This window comes from Rhododendron vialii, chromosome 11a, assembly GCF_030253575.1.
Source record: "Rhododendron vialii isolate Sample 1 chromosome 11a, ASM3025357v1".
Taxonomy (NCBI): Eukaryota; Viridiplantae; Streptophyta; class Magnoliopsida; order Ericales; family Ericaceae; genus Rhododendron; species Rhododendron vialii.
The window spans coordinates 10,833,278-10,843,372 of record NC_080567.1 but is presented as its reverse complement, the minus strand read 5'-3'; the positions used below and the strand labels follow the sequence as shown (position 1 = coordinate 10,843,372).

The following is a 10,095-nucleotide window of genomic DNA, read 5'->3' as shown; positions in this document are numbered from 1 at the left end:
GTAGAGTACATTAGTACATATGTATATATTATATAAGTACTTGGATGATGTAATTTGCCTTAGTACACATGTACCCATTTGTTAGTTTATTGAGAAAAATCTTGACCTTTTAAGGACTACTTTGATCTTTTGTACAAAAGTACATATATTTTATTTGTACTCTTGCATTATAATACATATATATGTATATAGCTAGTACATGAGAAAGAGAGAGAGGAGAGAGGAGTCGAGAGAGATAGGGAGAGGAGAGAGTGAGCCGAGAGGGAGAGAGAGGGAGAGAGAGAGGAGGAGAAAAGAAGAAGGATTTGATGTTTACCTTGACATTGATCTCCCTTGTACTTCAAATCTTTGGTGATTACTCTTCCTAGCCAAATCTTAACCCCATTGTCCTCCTTTGTACATCTTTTAGTTGTTTAACACAAGAATCTTGTACCATTGTCTCCTTTCTTCCAACAAATCTTCCAAAGATCAAATCCAAGGACTAACCTAGCCACGCAAGCCTACCAATTAGCCTCCAACCTTTCAATCAACCTTGACATGTGAAAGAAAAATGAGACTTAGAGAGAGAGAGAGAGAGGGGCCGGCCAAAGAGAGAGAGGAGGGAGAGTTTGCCTATAAATAGAAGCTCACCCCAAGCTTTGAACTCACACCTTCAACAATTGCTCCAACTTCTCTCTAGAAATTCTAAGTGTTCTTGCTTCCAAAGTTCTAGTTTTCTTGTGTTCTTGAAAGTTCTTGAGAAGAAACCACCAAACCACTTCCAAAACCACCACTAGATCTTTAAAGTAGCTTAGTTAAAGTTAGTAAGTTGTTTCTAGGAAAAGAAACTACATCTCTTTTCCCTTCGAAGCAAACCGACACCGTTACGCCGCCGAATTCCAAAACCGACGACCAAATCTTCATAGCCGACTACTACCGCCAAGAAGTAAGGTAGGATCTCCTTATCTTCCATCCCAAGTAGTTATCCTTACCTACTATCCAAGTATAAAGTAGTTTTGTACCCTAACTCTAAATATAAGTTCATTTGAAATAACTTTGATCATTTCAAATAAAGTAGATAAGGTTATCTTTTGTTAAGAACGTATGAAATGCATGATATTCGTTATTGGTGATATAGAATTGGATGATCTTGTTTAATTCATTTTGATAAATGCTTGTTTATGTGGAAAGTCCTACACCACGGAGTCTATGCATGATAACGTGACACGAGAACCAAGAAAGTAGAGACATGGCACCTAGGTTGTGTTAACGAAGATGAAAATGTGTTTATCCGAGGAAGAAAATATTTTGAAACAACATAATGACCGGTTTTGGGTGGCATTATGTGAGTTGTGTGTGTGTATGCCAATGGGAACCCGGCGCGGCGGAACCATTGTAAGGATATACTCGGGAGACCGGCGCGGCGGAACCGAGGTTGGGTGAGTGGCTTGGTTATCTGTGGAGAGGAGCCAATGCAATTGTGTGCCAATGGGAAACCGGCGCGGCGGAACCATTGTGAGGATACTCGGGAACCCGGCGCGGCGGAACCGAGGTTGGGTGAGTTAAAGAAGAGTTATGGCAAAAAGGAAAGTGGAATAATAACACAGTCTACGATGAGTCTGAATAATGAACACAACGTTAGTTGAGTAAGGAATGTGGATTAGAATACTTGTTTGGACTATAAGCATGCACTATGTGGAAATTATTGATTATATAATGTATTGTTGTAAGTTAAGGGTTAGAGGGTTTGGATTATTCTATTGAGCGTTGTAGCTCACGGTGTTGCCTTTTTGGTAACCCTGACTTATTATATTGGTGGCGACGCCGGTATAATATGTCAGATCTCATAGATGAACAGGGTGAGATGTACACCTTGGAGGCCTTCGGAGCCGAGGAGCTAGCCTTGATGGAAGAACAAGCGGAGCAGTAGTTAGGAACCTTAGTTCCCTTCCCGTTTGTAATAAAAGTACATCTTTTAAGTTTTGTTGTAATAAAGAGCCTGACTCAGTTTATTTTTCAATAAAATTTCTTATTTAACGTACCCAAAATTGGGGGCGTTACATTATCAAACGCATACTATCTGGAGGAGCAGCGTACATTGCAGATTTGGATGGGATGGAATTTGCAACACCGGTCAACATTGATAAGCTAAGGAAGTATTACCCTTGAGAGATGCTCGTTGGTCCGAAAACCACAAGGGTGGGCGGACCTAAGCAAAAATTAGAGTAGCTTGCTAGGTCGAAAACCCGCAAGGGCAACTTAGGCAAAAACTAAGGCATAAATAAAGAGCTTGCTAGACTGAAAACCTGCAAGGGCAATTTAGGCCAAATCAAGAGCATAAAAGGAGAGGAAAATACCCGAGTAAACCCTAGCTAAAAAAAAAAAAAAAACAAATCTTTTGGGAACTATGTTTATGGCCTGATTCCCTCCTTGGGATACGTATGCAACCTCTAGATTGAGATTCGGCCACTGCTATCACAACTACTTCCAAATTCTAGTCTAGGTAAGCATACTCAAATATCACACTATTGTAAAGGCATTTTTAATAAAGCAACCAATATTTTATCATTTCCAAGAAAAAAGGAAAAGCAAGCTTAAACAATTCTTGATCTATGAGAGATAGAATCAAACATGAAAAAGAACATCTTTTTAAGCATAAGCAAAGTGTCAATCTCTAGGCCATGCTTTTCTTTGCACTTTTGTCTTCCAAAAGGTTTTTCTCCAAGCAGCGCTTGTACGAACCAGATAGCTTGTCAACAAAGTTCTCAGCAATATCTTGCATCACCCGATTTGGCCATGGACGAAGCATATTGCGACGGAGGTTGGCATCATGGGCCTTGGAAGTAGCATACTTAGGATCGCCCAAAAGTTTGACTTGTTCAGCCTCGAACTGTCTTTGGAAATGAGCAGGAAAGTAGAAGGTGACTTGAGAAATACCAATCACCGCAACACCAAAATGGCTCATTGTGCTCACAATCATGCTTTCAATGCCATACCAAGGGCAAACCCATTGAATCCGATTGCCCTTGTAAGTCTCCATCCACACCTTCCAAGCAACCTCAGTTGGAAATTGTCTAATCACATGGCGCTCTATGCTGTGGTCTGGGCTATAGGGAAGCCGCTCAGCTCATCCCATATCCTTAGTTTCTCAAAAGCCACACCTGTAGAAAACAAGGAAAATTTGCAAGTTGTGAGAACATTTGAGTCAAGACAAAAGAGTGATGAGTGGAAAGATAATTTGACAAGCAAATAAACAAATAAAGAGTGAACCTGTAGCAACAAAGAACTGCCTGAAAACTAGGCTGTTGGATTAACCTTCACTGCATCGAGATGCATCAAGGTCTCTGCTAACACCAAACCAGCAAAACCTACACGTTTACCAATCTGTTGGGCAAAATCAAGCAACATGGAATCAACATGGCTAGAGGAAGGGCCCATCAGATAGTTATGAAGAAGGCAGACACATAAAGCATGGAAGCGCGGTTCCAGTTGAGGAATTTGGCGATGAGCTTCAGCTATACCAAAGCACTGAATAAGCTACAGGGTTTCCAACCTCCCATTCACCATAAAGAACCTAGTTTCATGTTTGTGAACTTTGAGCAAGACCTTCAAAAGGTCATTTCAATTAAACAAAGGGTTAGGGACAATGAGACCTTTTCTATTTGAATGACCCATAATAGCTGTAAATTCTTCAAGGGTGGGACACAACTCTTCCCTTCTAAATCGAAAAACATGAAGAAAAGGATCCCACAAGCTGGTGGCTACAAGGAGAAAAGCAAAATTCACAGGAATTTGGCGAAGGGAGAAGAGGAAGTCCATACCAAAGGTCTTAAATTGTAAATGGTCTAGGCCATTGAAGGAATTCATCCATTGATCAAGAACCGGTTGTGCCATGTGTTAGGAACTGCTGCTGACAAACAATCGAGTTCGTAGAACGCGTACTTATAGGCTAGGTTGAGTCCTAGTTTGAATCAAAATCGGATTCTAAATCCGTGTTAATCAAGTCGGTCTCTTGGCCGGCACATCGATATTGCGGCCGTGGGATCAATTCCCTGGCCTTTAAAAATCAGGCCCAATTGAAATCAGTTTTCAAAAAGGAGAATCAATTCCTCGGCCGCCTAATCGACTACTCAGTCGCTAGAACAGCCTATTCACAAAGAAGTTTCACGACTCTATCCAGCTCACCGAATTACAAATTTATGCTACAATTACAGCATGCACGATCAGATATCAGAGCAAAATATTTTGTTTCATTTTTCAAAAGCTTTTTTACATTACAAGGTGAATCATCCCACATTTCCTAAACAAACTATACATTAGTTTTCTGCCGGACTAACCCATGTAGGAAGAAAAATAGAAAAACAGGAGAAGATGAGAAGAGGATGTCGAATCCTCTAATGGTCCAAACACCAGAGGTCAACTGCAAAAAAGAAGAAGACACCCCTAGGGTGACGTATACCAAAGAAGCAGCACGGCTCAAAAGTATCACCACATGGTTCAGAAAAATCATCATACCATGTGCAACCATCACCCCACACTACGCCAAATTAAGCTTTTTGCGGCATTTTATAAATGCCGGTAAAGACCAAATTAATGCCGGTAATAGTATTCCCGGCATTTGTTGACGAAAATAAAAAATGCCGTCTAGGTAAGTGTCGGTAATACATAAACAGCATTTGTAGAAATGCCGGAAATAAAACCGGCGTTTGTTACTAGTTTTTCCGACATTTGTGAAGTGCCGGGTAAAAAATTGCCGAATATACATTTATTAACGGCATTTGATGCAAATGCTGGAAAAGGTAATGTTACCGGCGTTTTACAAGTGCCGTATTTTTTTACAACTTTTACCGGCATTTTCAAAATGCCATTTTTATATTTTGGAATTTTCTTTTCGTTGCTTTTACTGGCATTTGTAAAATGCCGCTAAAAGTTTTTTTTTTTTTTTGATACATGTTTTTTTCATTAACAAATTATCCTAACCTAGTACCATTTTTGATAATACATTTCCTGCATACAAAATTGAAACTGTCCAAAACAAATTGAAGTTCCACTACCAAAACTAAAATGCAAGTTCCGTATATAAGCAAATTAAGACAATTCTCAAAGAACAAAAAATAACAATGCTAGGCATAGAATGCCAATGTGAAAATCAAACCCAGAGCGTCAAAATATAAGTTTCAATTGCATGTGTATCTCCAAAAACAAAAGATCATACTAACCAAAACAACACAATGACCCAAAATATGCTTTTGGTCAGTTCCAACTCCAAAACAAAAACAGTTTTCAAGAAACAATTACAACCTGCAAATACTAGAAACATGTCTTCCCGTCATTCCTATTGCATGTCTTCCATGTCCGTCGATCTACATCCTATCAACCTGCAAATACAAGAAACAATTACACGTTTATACAGAGGTGTGTGGGTATCTATATAGTCCACGACATCCTACACAATCAGTAAGTTTAAAGATAAAGGACACAAGCATCAAACATATCCTAGTATAATGGATAGATGCAAGAAACTAATACAACCATTTGTGATTGAAGCACCAACAAGCCAATGTGGTCGTGTCAAATGTAAAATGGGTATCCAACGTGTCCTAGAATAACTATCTACACTGTGTCTAAGAAAAAGAAATATGGTAAAGATAGTAAACAAAAAGAGATGTACGATTCGATGGGAATAGAAAAGGAAACCTGTAACCACACTTTCACTTACGTAAGACATTTCAACAACTAACGGAAGAGGGTATGCACCTTTACCATAGGGCAATGGAAATAGACCAGGAAAGCCATTCACTTGCTTAGACTCAAATTACCGTGGCCACCTCGCATGCACCAAGAATTCAAGAGACAGTCAAGTCTTTTAAAGAAACTAGTGAGTTTGAAACAAATCAACTTCTGGGATGCCAAAATGAGTGCATCTTATGGCAGAGAAAGAGGCTTAATATGAACAGAATGCTGGCAAGTCTCGAGCTTGAAAACAGAATCTAAATAGAATTATTCAAACATACAAAAGACTATCAGACATTGATGGCAATGTGATACACACTTGCCTAGAAATTTCAGACAAACGTGTTTCAATCATTGATATTGTCAGTTCACCACCGAAAAGTTTTAACCCGTTCGGATCACTATTATGTACCCACCCAGATTAATAGATCTCAATTTGGGTCACAGTAGGGCCTTCAGGTCAATCAAATATTAGTAGCTATATAGGCATCTTACCCAAGTTGTGTTTCCCTTCCTTACTTTGTTGGTATAAACATCTTGCATATCAGATAGTTCTACAGCTGAAGTAGCTCCTCCACAAATCTTTCCTCAATAAAGGCCATGCCTTCTGATCAGCCAACACATTTTATGTCCTCTGCAAATCTTTCCTCAATAAATTTCTAAACCTATTGTTTCTTTGCACTTAACAATTGATACAAGTTCGATTGAAAACAAAAACAACTAAGCACATATCAATTCACAACCCAGTAATCTTATAAACCAAAAACAAAGGAATGCAACTCCAACTACCCATTGCACTACAACTGGACTTAAATCTGGACTAAAAATAGCACTAAATCTGCATTACCAAGCCTAACGATGATTGAGATTCAAACAGCAAGAACTGGAAAAGAAAAAGACAACACTTCCACTAAGATTCTACATGCAACAACTGGAAAAAAAGTCAGCACTTCAAATGCTATTAAAGTGGTCAAATACTGCTCAGTTCAATGCCATGCACTTCAAGAAACTGCTAAAAAAATTGCCCAAAAATTGGTCTAAAATTGCCAAAAAAAACTGCTGTAAACTGCAATTATTCGTATGTTTTACTCATGATCAACAAAATTCTACTCCAATTATCTACGTAGAACAAAAATGGATATGGATATGGACACAAAAAGGGACACATTGAATTCTAAATAAAATGGGGCATAGCCATCGACACCCAAATCCAATCTATAATTTTCAAGTTCTAATCAAACTTGGGTTGACCCAAGTCCAATTTATCTCTTTCCAAGCTTCCACAAGGAGCACAATCTAGCTGGTTTGTAAATGAATGGAACCTTTCAAATGCATAGTATTTTGTTGATCTAAGCTTAATGATTTATCTTGGTGTGTCCACTTCTTATCTATTTTCAACAATTTTCAATAAGCAGGTTCAAGATAACAGATTGTTCAGGTTGCTGCCATTACTTCTATCCCAGTAGATCGTGGAGCAGGTCATGGGGCATAAGAAGGGTCCTGAACTGGGGTGGAGTTCCTTCTATTACTCCTATGTACAAGCAAGCAGCTTCAAGATTGTGCAGCTGACCCAGTCGGTAAGCAGGTTCAGCAAGCTGGCGGTGTTGTGGTGCTCATGTCACAACCTCTAGTACTCCTATTATTAGGAAGTTATCTTATCACTATTCCATTATGTTAAGACAATTTACAATCTGCTCGTCATGGAGATGTGTGATTGATTCCATTAGGTACAGTTTCAAATAGTGTGAGTGTGTCTTCCCATGAACTGTGTGATTGATCCCAACCCTCTTTTGAGAGTGGATGTATATTTAGTGGGGTAATCTGGTGAGGAATATTGGAGGAGAAGGTGGACCCCTAAATTCCTTGTAATGTGAAAAAAGAAGAGTGGGAGGTGAGTATCCGAGGGGGTCTTTGGCTGGTTAGCACCTATAATGGCAAGGGTTTTCCTTCAGTTTTCTATCATTTCACAGAGTCATCTAGACTATAAACTCGGCAGCAGTAGGGGAGCTTGTGTCTTGCTGGTTCCTTGTTATTTGTGATCAATCACTAGACTGCCATTGTTTGGCAAAGATAATGGCTACAGATAAGCAAAGATATGCATTCACTAACTAACCAGTTTGATTAATCAACTAACATTGATTGGGACTCCTTTGTTTCCAGATATTGGGTACAGATAATTGCTGCAGGTAATGGAAGGATTACATAGATAATGGCTATAGATAAGCAAAGATATACATTCACTAACTAACCAATTTTATTAATCAACTAACATTGATTGGGACTCCCTTGTTTCCAGATAACATGACAGCAGAAAAGAAGAGGTTTTCATATGCTCATACTCTTATTTGTAGAGGTAACTCCTCCTTCCTCTTTTCCTACGTCAGTGGAAATTGTAGGGCCTGATGGGTTTAAGAATCATCAGAAAAATTTGAGTACAAATGGCTCCCGCATGTGTGAAAACTATACAACTCTTTTGGTCATAAAAATGCTTGGTAGCTGCATGAAAGCTCCTAGACAAGAATGGAGACCTAAAGATGCCCCTTTGGCACCTGTTGAGGTCAATATTCAAGCTATTGCACAAATGACTAAGGGAGCCTCTTGAACATCGCTAACCTGCTCTCACTGAGTTGGTTTCCCTACCATCTATTGCCGCCCCTCCATCAAAGTTGGCTACTCCCTCTTCTAAATAACCCTTATAAGCAGCAAAATGCCACCTAATCAACCCAAAATAAAGCAAATTTTATTGGTCTATTGGAGGCTAAAATTCGACAGGTTAATTTTCAAAATGTTCTCCGTAGCATCTCTGACTCTCTGAGGTCTTCTGGTAATCATCTTGCTAATGGAATAGCTAGAATCACTCTTCTTTGGAATGACGATGTTTCGGATGTGCAAGTTGTACTGCAAGTCTGCAAAAGTGTCCCATAAGTAGCTCAGAATTAACTTTACTGCTATTGTTATCTATTGTTGTAATGCAAGAGATCAGAGAGGGCAGCTCTGGTCTGGACTAAACTCTATTTCTTCCTCCACTGCTAATAATAAACCTTGGTTTCTCTTTGGTGACTTCAATATTGTCAAAAAAGAAAATCAAAAGAAGAGAGGTAATGGCATTGCAAGGTGTCAAGATGGAAATGTGCAAATAGCTGGCTATGCAATTGTTTGGCGGTCTTGTACAGCAGAATTATTTCAAGTGCCAGAGGAAGTCATGCTCCATTGCATCATGGCACATGATATCGGGTGAAGTTGTGATAGTGTAGATGTGATTGCGTGTGCAGTTGTGTTGCTAGCAGGTTCAGTTAGCAAGTTTCTTTGGTATTCTTGCTATTCGGTTCTTGTTATGTCTAATGCATACCTACTTAAACATGTATTTGAGCAACCAATTTATAGGCTTCTTTCAGAGACCACAAGGCATACTTATTTGGGCTTAAGCTATATATTTTGGCAACAACACAGATCAATCAATATGAGAGGCAGGTGTATTTTCAATCAATAAAATGGCCAACTCTATTCTCATTGCCTCAAAAAGTACCATGAAACCACAATTTACCTATCCATTGTGCTCCATTAGTGACGATGTGTGATCTTTATCTCCATTTCCAGCTCCATTTGGTGATGGAGGCAAAGGATGTCCTGCACTTTTCATATAAGCTGCCACGGTTGCATATTGGTTCTTCAATTGAGTGATTTCATCATTTACGTCTCTTAGCACCTCTTGTCGCAACTCTGCACCCAACTCCGCACACAACTGATCCTTAACACGCTGCTCCTGAGATCGGGTATATCTGGTCCCAAACACTTGACTCGGACAAGGACCCAGGCCATAGGTTCGCACACGTCCATTCCTATCTGGTTTTAGTACGTTAGTGAATAACTCCTCCCGTAAAGCAGGCGACTCTGAAGACTCAAGAATCTGAGAGGCTCCCTCATTAAGACGACGCTGAAATAAATGAAACCTATCTATAGTAAGTAAAAGAACAAAAGCAAAGATTTTATTATGTAAATAGACATAGAAGAAGCATACCATTAAAATGAATCTAAATAAATACAAAAATGAATGAAGTAAATACACATACAATGGCCAAAGCTGATGCTTCATCAACTGGTTGTCCATCTTTCTTCGTATGAGTCTTAATGAATACCTGTATACGATTGGGATCTACTACTACTCCATCCTTAATCTGTGTCAGCCAGTAGGGTCAAGGCTGGTAATCAATGCCAGTCCTGGCCCTAAAGCTGGTAGCATTTCAAGGATCGCGAATGGTAGTCAATGGCGCACGCCGGTAACAATAAGCTATACGCGAGTCATGGTGATATGTGCAGTACTAGCTTGGGGATCATTGACCACCAATCTTTCTATTTTCTTTTGCTTTATCACCTTTTAGCATG

At 39.3% G+C, this 10,095-nt stretch overlaps 1 protein-coding gene across 2 annotated transcripts; it reads right to left on the bottom strand.

Annotated features, from left to right (window-relative positions):
• Nucleotides 1–5,138: 5,138 nt before the first annotated feature.
• LOC131308428 (uncharacterized) lies at nucleotides 5,139–9,895 on the bottom strand. Of its 2 annotated transcripts, XR_009194434.1 has the most exons (3): nucleotides 9,783–9,895; nucleotides 9,250–9,646; nucleotides 5,139–5,342 (listed from the first exon to the last, which is right to left on the bottom strand). XR_009194434.1 is itself a non-coding variant. In XM_058335350.1 (2 exons), the coding sequence occupies exon 1, from the start codon at nucleotides 9,731–9,733 to the stop codon at nucleotides 9,257–9,259; it is 477 nt and encodes a 158-aa protein (XP_058191333.1). In that variant the 5' UTR covers nucleotides 9,734–9,748; the 3' UTR covers nucleotides 5,139–5,342; nucleotides 9,250–9,256. The 2 variants fall into 2 exon arrangements, 1 of the variants encoding a protein (XP_058191333.1); XM_058335350.1 differs by lacking the exon at nucleotides 9,783–9,895 and having other exon boundaries at nucleotides 9,250–9,748.
• Nucleotides 9,896–10,095: the final 200 nt, after the last annotated feature.

Coding starts and splice junctions, on each gene's coding strand:
- LOC131308428 (XM_058335350.1), bottom strand. CDS start 9,733: ATGGTATGCTTCTTCTATGTCTATTTACATAATAAAATCTTTGCTTTT.